Source organism: Sturnira hondurensis, unplaced genomic scaffold (genome assembly GCF_014824575.4).
Source record: "Sturnira hondurensis isolate 20B ecotype Veracruz unplaced genomic scaffold, ASM1482457v3 Scaffold0021143, whole genome shotgun sequence".
NCBI lineage: Eukaryota > Metazoa > Chordata > Mammalia > Chiroptera > Phyllostomidae > Sturnira > Sturnira hondurensis.
In genome coordinates, this window is record NW_028093774.1 from 30,468,644 (window position 1) to 30,487,519 (window position 18,876).

An 18,876-nucleotide genomic window follows, 5' to 3' on the forward strand; every position below is an offset into this window, starting at 1 on the left:
TAATTTTCTGCTACTTATATATCTGCATAAGGTGCTATTGCACAGACTGCTAGTCATACTGGAAATCAATTAGAAGTACAGTAAAAATTCTGCCTTTTGAATAGTTTGCTTACCCAATTCCATGACTGTCCTAGAACAATGAGTAAACTAGCAAAACAGCTCACTCTTAATATTCATGGTACTATAGTTATTACACACTTACGTATTTTATTATTATTTAACTTACACTACCGGACAAGAAACTAACAATTTTATATTGAAATTATTTTGTATAAGAAATATACTTAAGATAATTTAGAGCCACTATCTTACTGAGCTTTTTGTGTACAGAGTTCATGAATAAGCAATAGCCATTTGACAGAGAATGCCTATTATTCTTCAGATTAACAAGAACACAAAATAATCACAGATATATGAAGGCATCCATCCGTGTTGCCTACTGACTCCAAAAGAAAGGCCTGTGAGTATTCCTACTTGTAAATATGACTTTAAGAACTGAAGGTAGATCATAATCATTCAAGATGTTAAGATGATCACAGTTATTTCTAATAAAAATGTGAAATTGTAAAACCCTCAACTCTTTTATACTTGGTGATTTTAAACTCTTTCTGGGCCATGAAGGTATGTTATTGATTTGTACTTCCTAAATCAGCATTTCTATTGGACAGCCATTGTGAAGTGAAATTCCATGATCTAAAGGATGTAGCATTTTACCGTCTGGTGTGGCTCAGTGGGTTGGGCACGGCCTGCAAACCAAATGCTCGCCAGTTCTACTCCCTGTCAGGGTACAGGGAATAGATTATGGGCCAGGTCCTTGGTTTGGGGCATGGAAATGTAACTGATTGATGTTCCTCTTGCACATCAACATTTCTCTCCCTTTCTTCCTCCCTTCCCCTCTAAGAAAATAAATAAAATATTTTAAAAAATAATGTGGTATTTAGATGTTCCTTTCCAAAAAGTTCTATACCCAATTTATTATGTCTCTGCCAATTCATGAATGTGTGTAAACATTTCCCCATGCACTCTGTAGTAATATAACTTATAGATCCTTTATATCTCTTTACTTTTGCCAAGCTGATAGGTGAAAATTGTACCTCATTACTTTAACTGCCCTGCACTTTTAAAGTCTCAGGCCAAAGGGAATTCCAAGGAAATTTTCATGTTTCTTAGTTGGCATTTTGGCCTACAGCTTTAAATTCAAACATTTATACGTGGTGCACTGCATGTACACAGTGGTATTCTAAACATTTTATCAATTAATTTATTTAATCTTTATTATCATAACCATGTTACAGGTAAGGCACCTGGTTAAATAGCTTACCCAAGATCAAAGAGTTACTAAATGGTAAACCCTATACTCAAATTCGAGCAGTCTGGCTCTAAAAACCATACTATTATCAATAGTCTATGCTGCTTCTCAGAAACGCACTCTAATTACCAAGTTAAGTATTCATAAGTCATTATTATAAAGTTCAAAATGTGTTTTCTTCACATCTCTAAAGGCCAAAACAAAAGTTATAGGATTTGACCCTAAGTTATTTGGAGGGAGTCATGGTCAGGCCCTCTCCTGGAGTCTGTCAGTAATCCAAAATCCTAATTGAAAGGCATCTACAATGGCAATGCGCTCTGCTTCACTGTCTACCAGTTCTTCAAAGCAAGGCAGTCTTTAATGGGTATTGCCAACCACAAAGGGGAGAGAATTAGAGGACAGTCTACCTCATATACTCCCACTATATTTTTAATTTGCGCAGAGAAACTATTTGAACATCTTAGCTCACTATTGTTGGTGTTTTATTTGCTCAATATCTGGATTCCCAAAATAAGAGCAATCTGCCTACTCACTTCAAGAGATCTGACTGGGCATAAGCCTAATTAAGGTACTTAATCATACAAAATACCATGAAAGAAAAAAACACAGAGAATTTCCTTCTTCTAACATTTATTGAGTACTACTATGGCACCAGGCACTGTGTTAAGTGTTTTCATATATTAGCTCATTTAGCAATCATAACTCTAGAGAGTACCAAAATACGAGGTGGGAAGTAGCCTTCCTGAACCTTTGAATAACTTACTCATTCAAGAAATAGTCACTTAGTAAATATTAGTCACTTAGTTGCATCATAATCACTTAGGGACACTGGCCAACATTTCAAATTTCTGGGCTCCAACTTTTAAAACTCTGATTCAGTAATCTGAAGCAGGGCCCCCAAATCTGGGTTTTTAAAAACTGCAAAAGTGTATATGTATAGTGAAATTTGGGAACCACTGACTAAACTCATCCTTCCCTTATTTCACTTTAATTCCTCCCTCAAATTACTACCACGATGATCCTTCCAAAATAAGAAATCTGATATTATGTCCTCCTTACCATCTCATCAAAAGTACACAAGACAAAGTATCATTTTTCAATGAAACCCATCCTTACCTAGTTCTTTGCCCCATCCTTGTTATGTCCCAGATTCTTCAGCCCTGCTGCAGTTAATCAAAAACATAAGATTTCATTCTTTCTGGTTTACTCACCACACACTCTCTGCCTGGAGTACCCTTTTGAATATATAACCTGGTAAATTTTTGTGAGAAACTTTTAAGTTTTAACACCAGCATCACTTTGTTTGTTTTGTCTTCTAAAACTCTTCCCCCTCCTAGATCTTACCATTTTGGCTACTTTGCTATTTTTTACCTTTCTCAACAATCCTTAAAGCTTCTTGGAGACAGGAAACTGCCTCATTTGCCTTTGTATTTTCAGAAGGGATGTGCCTAAATTCTACTTGGCTTTAGTACTGGCCCAAATCTGCTGTTTGCCCATGGAAGGGTGACTGTCTTCAACATTCTTTTTGAGATCCAGGAATTGGCACTTCATCAGTGCTCCTGAAATCCTATAGATTACAATAATAATTAAACAGCCTAACAATGCCAGGACTTTAGGGAACAGCCCTGGGTAGTCTCAGAAGCTATAATCCCCTGTGGCTATGGCTGAGTAAAAGACCTTGGGACCATAGGCCACTTAGGAGACCAAGCTTATCTTCCTTGTAGGGGCACCACCTGTGCCCCCTTTCACTTCACCCTGCTTGGCCCCTGGCGGATTACTGGTTAGCTAATGAAGGGCAAGATTCCTCAGAGGGACAACCTAAGACAGGCATGGTCACAAGGAGGCTCTCAGGGGAGGACTTGGGGGGCTCTAGAAAAAGGGGGTGATGGACCCTCACCCCTTGGCTTTGACATAGCCTGAGTCCTCATTCTGTCTGCAATAAGTCTCCTAATCTCTTGGGGGCTGCCTTACTTCCCCTGCCTCACTTAAGCCTGAAACAATGCTTTAAGCCTGAAACAAAGCTGGAGGTGGGTGCGGCCCTGTACTGGAAAGGGCAGGTTCCCTAGGACGATCAGGCCTAAGAAATAATGCATAAAATCCTATGAAACCTGCTTTGCTAAGGGTCCAAGCATGAAGTGAGTTTGTTTCCCAAAGTTTTATGGCCCTTTAACTATCTGACCCTGCCTCAGAATAAGCCCTCAGAGTCCTTTGAATGTTACCTGTTGTTTAATCATTTCTGCCTGACAATGATTGATGAACTTTATGTATATACCCTGTATTTCTGTGCAAACTGAACCCAATAAAAGCCCGTCAGGGCAATGGTTGGGTGCTCTCCTCTTGAGAGTGGCTGAGGTGCTCCCAGGCACTCTCCCTTTGAGAGAGTGGCCATGCCATCCCTTTTCCTCCACAGGACTCAGTTAAAAAAAGTCCACCAAACAGTGTTACAGTGAAGAGACCAGTATCATCAGCAAGGAGAGTTAAGTAAGTGATGTTGCCCAGAGGAGATTTAGACACAGGGAGGGAGCTAAGAATGCAGGATACCAATCTGCCAAAATCAGGTTCAAAGTTTAAGATTACTCCCTCATCACTACCATCTATAATTTCTTTTACTATTTTGTCCTAAGCTAATGTGGTCAGGAAAATACATCAGTTGTAGTTAATGTTGTTAACAAATTTACAATCAACATCTTTAACACTTTTATAAATGTCCTCCTAGCCCAGATGGAAACGAAAGTTGAGGCATTTTGTTTTCTACAGTCTTTTTCAAGAAAGTGTTGAAATTTCCATCATTAAGACATGCAAGTTTTTCATTAAGTTGGTTTCTAATTCTAGTGGCTTTTACCTGCAAGGAGGGGGGGTGTTACTCTTAGACATGCATTTTATTTTATATTTATTATTGCAAGTATTATTACTAATAAAATTTATTGCTATACTTTCCATCTGAGGATTGCTGCAAAACCAGAGTACTTCAAACAGGTAACTTAAAATCTGTACTTGAAAAAACAGCAAAAATTAAATTTGACATATCAAATTAAATATAGATTACATTTTCAACACAGCTAACTCTCTCTTATTTATAATGATTTTCTCCAGGAAAATGTCTTCTGAGTTCTAATCATTATCAATATACTTTAAAATGAAACTTGGGGCCCTGACAGGTGTGGCTCAGCGAGTTAGGCATTCTCCCTCAAAATGAAAGGTCTTAGTTCAATTTTTGGTCAGGGCACGTGCATGGGTTGTAGGCCAGGTCCTTGACTGGGGGCAACCAATCGATTGATGTTTTTCTCTCCCTCTCTCCCTCTCTTCTCTTTGAAAATAAATAAAATCTGCCCTGGCTGGTGTGGCTCAGTGGACTGAGTGCCCACTTGTGAACCAAAGGGTCATGGGCTTGATTCCTAGTCAGAGCACATGCCTGTGCTGCAGACCAGGTTCCCAGTAGCAGGTGCTCTGCAGGCAACCACACACTGATGTTTCTCTCCCTCTCTTTAAAATAAATAAAATAAAAACTTTAAAAAATAAATACTTGATATTCTGATGTTGCAGAAAAATAAATGGAGAAAAAAGAATCACTGTTTTAAATTAGGGGGTACATTCTGAAAATGAAATCTGTATCACATCTGAAGTAGCACTAATGGGTAAATGTTCTACTTATACCTTAATTAAATGTATTAATTAACTAATAGATTGACATGTGTTTACATTAATGTGTATCTATGTTGTTTATGAAAAGAATATGCTTTTGTTTTATAATTATTCCTAAATAGTGATTTCAGTCAACTCTCTCCTGGTTCAAAATTGGTAATGAGCCTCACAAAAAAATCTTTGATCCCCTACTATGTATAGTACCAGATAAATAAAACCAAAAATGTGTATATGAAACTCTTAGTCTAAGATGGAGATTCTCAACATTTAGCTTGCATTACAATCTCCTGGAGGATTCTCAAAACACAGATTACTGGGCTCTCCCTGTAATCTGTAATTCAGGAGGACAGTACCCGAAGATCTTCATTTCTAACAAGTTAGTGGGTGGTCTCAATGATGCTTGTCTGGAGAACATTTTGAGCCGCTCTGCTCTAAGAAAATACTTTTGTATGTGTCCTTCAAAAATGCCCAAAAAAGTAAAAGATTGCTCATTCCTACTCAAAAATGGATTGTTAAAACTTTCTCTTTAAAATCCCGCCCAAATGCTTTACAAATACAGGAAACATGAGCAACCTCTAAAACATTTACATTTCCACATACTTAGAACTCAGTAACTATAAAAATACACGAAGAACTTAAATTAGTCACTGGTTGACTTGTGGCAAACATCACAATTACCAACAGAACTTTTACCTCCCAAACATGCCTAGATCACAACCCTGGAAACTGAAATTGTAGATTTGGCATGTCTGTTTGAAAAAGTTTCAAAGATGATTCTGATGAGCACTCTCATCTGTTCCAGGTTTGTGTTTCATCTTTGGGTGCTTGTAAAATTTACAGATTCCTGAGTCCCATCTGAAAATTGCCAAATGTGAATCTCTGGGGGTGGGTATCTGCGACTCCTTATATTAACTAAACTCCCAAGTGATTCTTAAGCAACACAAGTTTCAGAACCATTAGCAGATCTTATAGCAGAGATTTAACAGGTTAACTAGCAAATTATGAAAAAGAAAAATTTACTTTTACCTGCAACCACATATGTATAATATGACAACTATGTCAGGCAGAAACTGAATTGAGTGGGTTGGGCAATACTACAGAGAGCAAGGTACAATTGCTGAGAATAAGAAGCTAAAGGTACAATTCAAGGACAGGCCAGTAATAAAGTGTGTGCTTAATAAAATCTAGTAACTTGGCCTCAAAAATATAAGACCAAGATTAGGATTCAAAGATGACCAAATGAAAAATGTGGTAACTGTGGGATAGTTTTTGCAATTCTTTGAAATACTTTTTAAAAACAGTATTATTTTATTGCCTTTATGAATGCCCTAAAAATGAAATGTCCCTGAGTAACAGCTGTGTTAATGGCTTTCCAAAAATGATACCACTTACTCTATCACTCTTCTTCCCTTTCCATTACCTCTCCCTCTCAGCTGGCAAATGCTTTTCTTTGCATTTTTGTTTTATGTTTTTAATATATATATTTTATTGATTATACCATTACAGTTGTTCTATTCACCCCTTCATTCCCCTCCACCCACACGCTCCCTCCCCGCCGTTCTCCCCCCTTGTTTATGTGTTTCAAGTTCTTTAGAGTCTATATTCCCCCTACTATTCTTGCCCTCCCCCTATCTATTTTCTACCTACTGTCTATGCTATTTTCTGTACCTTGTCCCCCCTTCTCCTCCTCCCACTCCCCTGTTGCTAACCCTCCATGTGTTCTTCATTTCTATAGTTCCACTCCTGATCTAGCTGTCCTCTTGGTTTGCTTTTGTTTTAGGTGTGGTTGTTAATGACTGTGAGTTTGCTGTCCTTTCACTGTTCATATTTTTTATCTTCTTTTTCTTATATAAGTCCTTTTAGCATTTCATATAATAAGGGCTTGGTGATGATGAACTCCTTGAACTTGACCTTATCTGAGAAGCACTTTATCTGTCCTTCCATTCTAAATGAAAGCTTTGCTGGATAAAGCAATCTTGGCTGTAGGTCTTTGGATTTCATGACTTGGAATACTTCTTTCCAGCCCCTTCTTGCCTGGAAGGTCTCTTTTGAGAAATCCGCTGACAGTCTGATGGGTACTCCTTTGTAGGTGTCTGTCCCCTTATCTCTTGCTGCTTCTAGGATTCTCTCCTTCATTTTAATCTTGGCTAATGTAATTATGATATGCCTTGGTGTGTTCCTTCTTAGGTCCAACTTCTTTGGGACTCTCTGAGCTTCCTGGATTTCCTGGAAGTCTATCTCCTTTGCCAGATTGGGGAAGTTCTCCTTTATTATTTGTTCAAATATGTTTTCCACTCGTGGCTGTTTCTTTTCCCCTTCGGGTACCCCTATAATTCGGATGTTGGAATGTTTAAAGATGTCCTGGAGGTTCCTAAGCCTCTCCTCATTTTTTTGAATTCTTGTTTCTTCATTCTTTTCTGGTTGGATGTTTCGTTCTTCCTTCTGGTCCACTCCCTTGATTTGAGTCCCAGTTTCCTTTCCATCACTATTGGTTTCCTGTGCATTTCCCTTCATTTCAATTAGTTTAGGCTTCATATGTTCCTCTAATTTGTGGCTAAAATCAAACAGTTCTGTGAGCACCCTGATCACCAGTGTCTTGAATTGTGCATCTGAGAGGTTCGCTATTTCCTGGTCATTGGCTCTGGGACTTTGAGTTCTTCTTGAGCCATATTTTGGACTGTTTGTGCCTGTTACATATGAGAAGCAGAGCCCTAGGTGTTCACCAGGGCGGGGCAACCCAGGTTGCTGGGTTGTGATGCTGTATGTGGGGGTGGGGTCAGAGAGGAGCAATGGCGGTCCCGTCTACCGGTCCCGTCTACCGCCTCCGCTGTAGCTGCCGCTGCCACTGCCACCGCCACCGCCACCGGGGCCTGCACGGTCCGTCTCATTGTGCGTGAATGTGCGATCGCGGTCAGTCTGCCCCGAACCCTAGCCGGTCGTGCTGCCTGTGTGCCTGGGTCGGGGGATCTTTCCTGCCTGACCCTGCTCCGCTGCTGGCTCCGCCCCTCTTACCGGTCCCAGTTGAATAGTTCGTTGTGGTCAGACTTCCACACAGTTCAATTTTCTGTTCTTTGGCTGTGTCTTTGTTTACTAAACCTTTGTTGTATTCAAATTTGGTTGTGGGAGAAGGCACAGTGTTTCCACCTATGCCTCCATCTTGGCGGAGATCTCCATTTTTGTTATATGCTTTCTGATATTAACAGAACTGGAACTGGAACTTAAGGGGTCAGTGACACTCAACTTTGTGTTCTGTGTATGTGTGTTTTGAGAAGAATGTGTCCCTAATTACTTAAATATAATAGGAAATACTTAAATTACAATAATCAAGTACTTATATAATAAGAAATGATATTTATCAGAATAAATGTATACACACAGAAATCATACCCTGAAGACTTCTCCTATTTAGTTTAAAACCCTCACCATGATGAACATTCTGGAAACAATGACAAAGGAGCAGCTCTCCTGAGGCACAAGTCTTGGTTCTCTACCTATATCCATCTATCTTATACAATGCTACCAAATAAATTTTCCTAAATAATCATCTGGTCCTGTTTCCTTGTCTATAAAAAGGAGGTAAATGGCACTATGGTAAATGGCCATCCGTAAGTGACAGGTCTCAGATCCCACCTGAGACTGAATTCCCCATATTTAATATAGGCCATGTTTATCTACAGACCACATGCTCCACATATAATTTTTAATTTAAAGATTAAAGAAAATTTGGAGCATTTTTACTTAGGAATAGAAAAATGAGACATGATATCTTCAGATATTTGAAAAAGATGTCAAATGGAAGACAGGTTTGGTGATTTATGCCACTCCAGTGATTAACCAGTGGGACTTACCACACGGCAGGGCTTTGCTCAATAGAGTTAAAGTAGTACTGAAGGTAAACTATGAGAATTTAAAAAGTGTGTTCTCATTTTGTTGGTCACGTGAAAAGAAAAACCATATTCTGGATCATCTATACGATCTCTATATAGATCTATATTCTTCCCATAAGCTTCTTCTGTGCTTAAAGTTGCATTTATATGTGATGAAATTGGTATCAAATGAACAGGGCTACATTTTTTAATGTGGTATCAGACTGAGGTCACTAGGCACATCTCAAAGGATTATAAAGATTCCTTTGCTCTGAAAGAGATCTAAACATTAGTCAGGGTTGAGAAATACTGGAATAAAGAAAGTTCTGATATTTACAGTTGCTGAAAAAATTAGACTTGTCTTTTGAAAGAATTTTTGTGTCTCAGAAAATTCTTAAAGCAGAATGGCTAAAGTAGTAAAAACAACTACAGAAGATGCTCCTGTGATGGTTTTTATTAAATTTTGAAAAACTTGAAATCCTTAACTCAGGATTTTGTAAGAATCTCTATATGCTTGAAATCACGCTGCACTAAAAAATAAAAAATGGCGTATGTTATGGATGAATTACTTAACACTGGAAACTGAATATTCAGCTGTGGTCTGAGCCATCAACAATTCGATGCTTTGCTTGACAAATTAGAGGCACAAATATTGGTTGAATAAATGAATGCACAATAATCCATTATAGGTTAGAGTGGTCAGGTGCTAGATTAGGTTGACCTAATAGGTTAGGTCAATGGTTGACAAAAATTTTAAACCATGGAAATAATCAACTTATTTACATTACCAAGATATACCCCTTCCTCCATTCACAGCAAATGCTTTGACCTGTTTGACATCTATCCCATTTAAACATTTTAACTACATTCTCTGCAGAGGCTGCAATTTCCAACTTTTTTTCTGCCAACACATTAAATAAGACATTTAATGAACTAATACCAAAAGAGCACAGAAAAGTAAGGTTCTCATCTTCTGACAGTCAGATAAACACCTTTTAGAATATATTTCTTCTTTTACTATCAATATGTAAAATTATTATTTTAGAATAACATGTATGTACAAAACAAACAAATTTCATTTAATTTGCAAAGGCCAGATACTCACGAGAAAAAACATTGATATGAAGGAAAAGTGGTACTAACTTTCTAAATTCATTGATAGTTAGGACCAAAGGACTACATTAGCCTTTCTCAGATTGTCTCAAAGGTTTGAATGATTCTAAGCAACATCTTGAGACATCCAGGGAATAAAACTCTTCTGAAAACATCTTAATAAATATAATAATATGAATATAATAATATATAGTTCCTAATTCATTAAGTCTTTACCTTATGGCAGGAAATGTTTTGAATGTCTCACATGGGTTAATATTTCTTTTATCCTCACAAGAATCCTATAATAAGGCAATTATTCTTATCCTCCTACTTTTCAAATGAAGAAGATGAGAAGTAGAAAGACATAAAACAACTTGTGCAAGATCATAGTTAGTAAATGGCAAAGTAACCAGCCAATCTCTAGAGCCTGAACTCAGCCCTTAGTCATCAGTACCTCTTTCTTAAGGAAATAAAACAAAAACCCTAGTTCATGGTAGAAGAGGACTCTGAGCTTCCCAAGAGGCAAAGGAAGAGCAATTACAGAATAACTTATGCTTGGCAGAAACTCTGTAGAATATGAATTCAGGTGATTTGCAATAAAAACCTATAATTCATTCATTGTAATACCAGCACTCATCAAAAGTACCATGTAAGGAGATAATAATCTCCAACAAGACAATCAAATAATCTACAATAAGACATTCAGCTCATGAAATCAGGGAATCCCACCGGTATAGTGAAAAATAAACAGCCTAAGCAGGGTAAACTGACATTTATCCAGAAAACTGATATAGATGGATAATATAAAAAAGATTCTTTTAATTTTTATTTTCAAAAATTGTATGGGTACAGGCGCAGAAATGCTAGTGGGTCATCTTTCATATCATATAGATAGCCTGTAAGTGGCAGAATGAGACCAACGTGCAAATAGAGCAAAGGCTTGTAAACCTCATAATTTTCAAGAGAAAATCAGGGATGATACTGAGTATGGCACCTAAGACCCTGGATCTAACTGTGCCCTAAACCAAAACTAAATTGTGTGAGCTTATGGCCTTATTCCCCTCCTCCCTTAAAATAGTTTGAGTTGTGTTTTATCACTTGAAATAAAAAGAATCCTAGCACACTTATCAAATGGGCAATGTTTTAATTTAAAAACAGACTTAATGATGATAAAGTAGAAGAAAATGGCATTCTCTTATACTGCTGCAATACAAACTGGCCCAAACTTTCTGGACATTTGCAGTACAGTTGAGAAAGTTTTCTGAAAATAAATTAAGGGCAATGATACTTTCCACACATTTACCTGACTGATTTTCTGCATAGTCATATGCCTCTTTTAGCAAACTTTTTACTCAGTGTTCTCGTATATATTGTAGATTGGCAGGCACTAACTTTTAACATACCTTGAAGTAGGGTACTGAGTTACTTTCAATGCCAAGTACAGATTACACAGATGTATTTATTAACAAAATGTTTACTAGCCTGGTTCTAAAAAATACTATAAATATTTTTAATGACAAAAATTAAAATTCAAGATTCAAGAAAGTCTCAAAGTAACATAAGAGATTCCTAAACATTAAAAAAAAATCCTATGAAAAGTAGGACATAGAAGAGAACAATGACTTCTGAAAAACCTTTTAAAAATCTTAAAATCTTTCTCTTTGTTCATTCAATTATTCTTTTATTGCTTCATTTTGCTCAAATACTTATTACGAACTCACTGTGTGCCAGTATTCTCTTTCATATCACAAGTTTCAAATTCAGTCTATTTGTGCTGTTGCCCAGTGAAACATGTTTTATAATTGAAAAGGGGGGAGGAGGTCAGGTTAAAGAAATTTACTTAACATCTGAATTATAAGGAAAGGCCTACAAAAACAGACATACATACACTCTTAATTCTTAAAAACTTAAATTTTCTACCTTTTAAAAAAGATTTTAGTTATTTATTTTTAGAAGGGAGAGAAGAAGAGAAACATCAATGTGAGAGAGAATAACATCTATCATTTGCCTCTCCTAGCCGCCACAACCAAGGATCGAACTGGCGCCCTTTTGCTTCCCACAACAATGTCCAACTGAGTCATGCCAGTCAAGGCTAAACCTTCTACCATTAAACCTTATGTTTATTTTTACCATATTATTTTTCAGCTGAAAAAACAAATTCTCACAAACTATTAGGAAAAAGGGAAATGCAGAGAGAACGGTCAGGAATGAATGAAAATTGCAACATTAACTAGTAAACACTTCTAATTTGTCTAAATATAGTTTTACTTTCAAAACAATTGGGTGAAGAACTGTAGTAAATTATGTTCCATCACTATTTTTGTCCCATTTATAAAACAATAAATTTTGAAAATCATACTTTAAAATGATTTTTATGTTTAATAGTTTCAACCAAGTGAAATTTTTAAATGAAGACACACTCATAAACTGACAGTTGAGATTACCGAAATAACTAAAAGGTAACATTCTGGGGACAGTTTGCTTAAAGTTAAATAATTTCAATTATTTTATAAATCTTTTAAAACAAAGTTACTAGTTAAATGGGGCTTTACCACAATAGAATAGATATAGAACATTTTAAATAGTAACTTTCTGAAACAGTACTGGCAAAACAAATCTAAGTCATTAGGAAAACATAATTCTTACTTTAGAGGTGCTTAACTTTACTACTGATAAAACTTCCCTTGGCAACTGTTCTCTGTTGTTAGCTTTAAGTTTGTTAACAAACAAACCGATAAAAAAAACACAATCACTTCAACACATCCATTAGGAGGGCTACAACCAAAATACCCCAGAAAAGAACAAGTGTTGAGGAGGAAGTGGAGAACTAGGAATCCTTGTGCACTGTTGGTGGAAAAGTAAAATGATACAGCCACTAAGGAAAACAGTATGGTGGTTCCCTCAAAAACTAAAAATAGTTACCATGTGATTCAGCAACACCACTTTTGGGGATATATTCAAAATAATTAAAATCAAGATCTTAAATGTTTGTAAATTCATGTTCATAGCAGCATTATTCACAATAGCCAACAGGTGGAAGCAACCTAACTGTTCATAGAAAGATGAATGGATAAACAAAATGTGGTATACAACTGAAGTAAGGAAGTCTCAAAAGGAAGGAAATTCTTACAAATGCCACAGCACAGATTAACCTTTGAGAACATTATGCTAAGTGAAATAAACCAGTCACAAAAGCTGTATGATTCTACTTATAGGCAGTATTTAGTAGTCTAATTCATAAGAACAGAAGGCAGAATGATGGTTGCCAGAGACGAAGAGGAGAGTAAATCAAGTGTAGTTGTTATGGTTATAGAATTTCAGTTTTACAAAATGGAAAAGTTCTGGAGATTGGTTACTTCAATGTGAATATACTTAACTGTACTAAGAAATGATTAAGATGGGAAATTTTATGGGCTTTTCTTTTTACCACAATTAAATTTAGACTTTACATATTTTTCAAAAAGGGTCATGTCTAGCAAATAGGTATGGTTTTATGTATTTTTATTGCAGAAAACACAAATTTTAATATTAATATCAATGCACAAACAAAAATAGTTAATTCTTCATGCTCTAACACAGAAAGATACAATTATTTTTAAAATTCCAATACCTATAGTTAATTTAAAAATCCTCATCCTACTTGTACCAAACATACTGAGCAACAAAAAGTCTGGCTTACCTTAGTTTCAATTCCCTTTCCAACCCTCTAGATAAGCAGAAAACATACCCAAGTAGCAGAAGGCTAGGTAAAATCCATCAACTAGATACAGTTACAGCCCCAACACATAAAAAAAAAGTAAAAAAAGAAACAAAAAGAAAAAAAGAGACTTCTTTTTAATAATTAAGGTGAATTTAGTAGAAAAGTAAACCAACAACACATTTAACTTAGATTATTTCTCTTAACTGAGAAAGACATATTAACAATTTTAGGTAAGATTTTAATCTTTTAAAGTACCTCAAATTTTGAAATTATATTTAAGACACATCTATGAACAAGCACAGTAATCTAACCCAACTCTGTAACATCTATGTATAATAGATCTATGTATATAGATAATCTATGTATAATAGTTTTTAATCTCACCACCAAACACAATAAATTATTACAAGCTCTTCAGAAAATAAATTTTAAAAAATCAGTCAAGAGAGCAATCCCCTTGGACCTCCTACGCACCATTCCTAACATAAAACAATAAAACATAACCACAAAAATCTTAACCTTGAGCTTAATCTCAGGTAGAGCTGCAAAGACAATGGAAGTCAACATGAATATTAAAACTGAACATTCTCCAAAATGCACAAAATGTTTTACAGTGGACCACAGAAATCAACTACCACACTTTAATCAATCTAAAACAACATACATCCGTAAACACATATATGTAGAAGAGTAATGGAGATTTCATACAAATCAAGCCCCAAAATTAGACTAACAATACATGTTTGAAGCTTTGCCTTGAGGTGGAAGTCAATGGTCTTAACTCTGCAGAAATTCAAAAGCAAAGGATAGTTTTTCTACCATGTAGGTCCATATGCCTTATTGGGAATACTTTATCAACGCATGTTTAGCAAAAACTGATATTGATAAAATTGTCTAAACTGCAGCAGTAAGACAAAAAATGGTTTAAGTTACCACCAGTCCCAAGACAACAGTGCCTTGCACAATACCTTGCTAAAATGATCTATATGACTAGAATGTGTTTATGACTCTAGTCTCTAAACTCCAGAAGAAATTCAAAGTGACCTATTTGGGGAGGAAATAAGGGGTAAGAAACTGTGAAAAGGGGAACCAAAAATAGACAGCAGATCACATGCTCAAAAAGAATAACTGATGCTAGATGCCAACATAACCTAGGAATGTACTGTTTTAACCAGACAGAACTCCTTCTAAAGATCTGGATCCAATGTTGGTCTTTTCATTTTCAGGAGGTATAAAAAAGATGGATGAGGTGATGAGAAGAATTAAAACAAAGAAATGCTTGGAAGGACTTGCGAAAAGAGTTTTAAGTGGAAGTTTAAACTAGAACTTTAACAGGTTCTAGTTTAAACGCTCATTTTCAAAAGTTACCAAGACTCCTAAACCAGGCACTGGGCATAATCTTCATTCATTTAATCTTCACAATAACTGTTAATTTGGCTGCTGTTATTATCATCATTTCAAAAAGAGGACACAGACTCAGAGGCATTCAGTAATTTGCCCAAGCTCACAAAGCTAACAAAGTGAAAAGACTGGACTCTAACTCAGAAGTGTCTGGCTCAAGATCCTATGCTCTTACCCACCAGGCATGCAGGTCTTCAAACAAGTAGAAATAAAGGTAAAAATCTTGAGCGCGGGCCTACGAACCAGAGAATCGCAGTTCGATTCCCAGTCAGGGCACACGCCTGGGTTGCAGGCCAGTTCCCAGCAGGGGACGCGTGAGAGGCAACCATACATTGATATTTCTCTCCTTCTCTCCTTCCCTTCCCTTCTAAAGATAAATAAGTAAAATCTTTTAAAAATAAATAAGTTATTTTAAAAAGTAAAAATCTAACAAGAAAACAATTACTAATAAACTAGATAGAGAGCTTCTTGACTTTTAATGACCTAAGTTAAAGAGGAACTTAAGAAATATTCATTCTCAGAGATTTTACTTTAATGACCCATTAACTGTTTTAGAAAGTCTGAAAAAGTATCGTCTGAAACCTGAAACCAAACAGGGGACCTTTTGACATTTCTCTGAAATCTAAAAATCTGTATCAGTGTGCTCTTAAAGCCAGCCCCTATCCCTAAGGAATCAACATCCAAGGCTCTATATTACATCTACTCTAACCACCCCTCCCCATCCTCTGTTGTGATTTCTTCCAATCCTTCAGCTATAAGTTTCCTAGACTTTCTTTAGTGTTTTCTTTTTTAAAATCATTTTTAAAAAGATTTTATTTATTTGCAGAGATGAGAAGAGAGGGAGAGAAACATCAATGTGATGGAGAGAAACATCAGTAAGCTGCGTCTTGTACACCCCCAACTGGGGATCTGGCCTGCAACCCAGGCATGTGCCAAAACTGGGAATCGAACCAGCGACCTTTTGGTTCATAGGACAGTGCTCAATCCACTGAGGCACACCAGCCAAAGTGGCAGACTTTCATTAAAAAAGACAATTTTGTGTCCCTTGCCCAAATTCTGGTGTCTCATTTAAAATGTAAGGAAAAAGAAAACCCCTGCCCCACAATCTGTTATCTTTACAAAAAATTTAAAAATTACTGCTTAGAAAAGGACAAATCCCCAAAATCTTTAACAGCATCCAAGAATTGAACAGCCACCATTTAAATGTCTAGCTTAATTTTTCAGTTTTAAGAACCTCTATATTAAGAAATATGATTCAACTGACCCAAATTTGCTAAATTTTCAAATGACAAAAATTTTGAACTAACAGATGGGACTGAGGAAAATCTAAGAACTAGTTTACACTTGGGGTGATGTACAGTACCTAATTAATTCATTTATATTAAAGCTGCTTATGACATTCTCAGCTGACGAATTGCAAAGGAGAAATGAGTACAATACTGCCTACAAAAAGGAAGTGATTGGTGCATAACTTGATATACAGTATTATGTATGATTCAGCATATAAAAAGGACAGAAAATTGGCACCATACAAAGGTAATCTGCCTTAGGTTTACAATATCACAGCCACATCATTTCATCAAAAGCACTGTAATCATTTCTGCAAAATTAATTGCAATTTATTACTGGTAACTCTTGGAATTAAGTCTAAACCTGTTTAGTCACTTTTTGAATTTTATAAATGCTTTCTTCCCTGGTGTACACAAACTGAGAATTCACCACTCTACTGAATAAGGACCAAAAAGGGACCTACAAAATAGCAAGAACATAAAGAGGTTTATCTTCTGATACTGATTAGGAACATTAATCTCTCCTTGAAGAGCAGAAAGACTTAACAGTAAAGCCAATCTACTGTACTAACCATAACTCTTACTGTAAGTCTTCAATTCCTTAAAATGATTTCCTCAAAGGCTAAAATACCAAAGTGTATCAAACTGTGTACGTGGAGTGCAGGGCCACTCGATTCCACCCGTCCAACTAATGATTCTTAATCTTGTGATATACCACTTAGACCTTCCAGGTTTGTTTTTTTTTAACTTACGTTAAGTTCTAACAATGATTATTTTCTTCGGATATACTGTGAAGGTTTTCTTTTAATATACTTCAACATCAGGAAAATGAGACTCTAAAAATTTTAGTAATGCACTGATCACATACTGCTTTGATCACATACTTTTTTCAATCTCATTAAAAATGTTCGCCTAAATAGAAAAAACCGCTACATTTTCACTAAAATACTTCCCAGAATGAGGCACAAGTTCATTTGTAACGTCTTGGCTCTCATGACAGGTGAGAGACAACACAAGTACCCAATTCTGATGTCCTCTTTAAAATGTTACTATTTCTCCAAATTCCCGTTACTCCGACTCAGTCTCGGCAACTTTTTCAAGGCGATTAAAACAAACCAAAACCTGCACGTGCAAACTAAAAAGTTAGCATCTTCAGGCCATCGCGGCAAATCTCCAGTGCACAAAGGCAGACACCCGCCGCGGCTGGACTGCTCAGGGCAGGATCGCATCGCACCACGCGAGCTCCCCGGTCGGGAACCCAGGGCCGCGAGCCCACGGGAAGCCAGGACCTGCGAGCAGGGTCCGCCCGGCCGAGTTTTCTACGGAACCGGAGAAACGGGGGCGGGAAGGAGCGGAAGCTCGCTGCAAACCGCGATGTTCGAGCTGCGGCTCCTTTTTCTCCCGGGGTTTCAGGCTAGGGGGAGTCCACCCGAACGGGGGCACAGGGCGCGCTGGCTTTTTGAGCACGACGAGAAGGGCGGTGCGAGGTCCCGGCGGCCGGGGAGAGTGAGCCGCGTCCAGCCCGAGGCCCCAGAAAGCGCTTTTGATGCGTCTCCCGCCCCCCACAACAAGATGGCGACGTGGACAGAGGGGGAACCCGGCCCGCGAGGTTGGGGGAGAGAGAGGGGAGGGGAGGGGAGAAGAGGCAGACACAAAAAGACGGCCCCCCGGAGCGCCGAGGCCGGCCCTCGAGCCCGGGGTGGCGGGCACACGGTGAGCCGGCGGAGGGCAAGGGCTTACTTTTTCTTGTCGTTCGCGCCTCCGGCGCCCTCCATGGCGAGTCGGTCACTGCGATGCCTTCACGGTCGTCGCCCCCCAGGCTCTCTCCGGCCTAAGCGCTGGCTCCCTCCACACGCGGGGAGAGAAGAGGAGGCACGTCCAGAGGTGCGAAACCCCTCTTCAGATCTGAAGCGAGAGAAGCAGGCGGCAATCGCAGGACTCCAGGCTGGGCTCAGAAGAGCCTTCCCTCGGGCTGCTTGTCAAGGCCCGGCCCGACGACTGGCTCAAGCAACGACGAAGGCGATCCTCGCGTCCCCTCAGACTAGGCGGCTCTGTGCACTGTGGAGCAGAGGCAGCGGCAGGGGGCGGGCAGGAGCGGAGGCGCGCTCGGGGGCGCGCAGGCCAGCAGGGAGGAGAGTGTCGGGGGCGCGCCCGCCCGCGGAGCGCTGCGCGCGCTCCCGAAAACCCTCCTCACCTGAGGGGGAGGCGGGTTCCCTGAAAGCCAATGGCGAGGGACACAGGAGACCAGGCCCCACCCCAGCCCGTGTCTATCTCCGCCAATCAGGAGCCGGTCAGCTGAGGCACAGCTGGGACGAGCTACCGAGCTCACGTGCTCATCTGTGTGCAGCTGCGGAGAAAAGAGAAAAGATCAGGGGTGTGGCCAACCTGGTTTGGGGACTCTCCTCTGGGAAGGCAGTGGCTGAGTGGGAGGCGCTGCTGAGAAGGGATTTCAGTTTGTGGGTCCGAAGTTTGCATCACATTTCCTGCTCTCGGTAGAGCAAGTGTCCCGCTCTCTTTCTCTTCGGAGGCTGTGCTGTGCATGTTTGCCTCCGGCTCTATCCAGTCCCAGTTCAA

The 18,876-nt window shown here is 38.5% G+C and overlaps 1 protein-coding gene across 1 annotated transcript in view; it reads right to left on the bottom strand.

The window, feature by feature from the left end:
• Nucleotides 1-18,437, bottom strand: part of HIF1A (hypoxia inducible factor 1 subunit alpha) — a 46,305-nt gene extending 27,868 nt beyond the window's left edge. Inside the window, exon 1 of the mRNA XM_037031774.1 lies at nt 18,043-18,437. Within this exon, the coding sequence (XP_036887669.1) occupies nt 18,043-18,077 (35 nt within the window). The 5' untranslated portion in view covers nt 18,078-18,437. The remainder of the gene's footprint in view (nt 1-18,042) is intronic.
• Between the last annotated feature and the right edge of the window lie 439 nt (nt 18,438-18,876).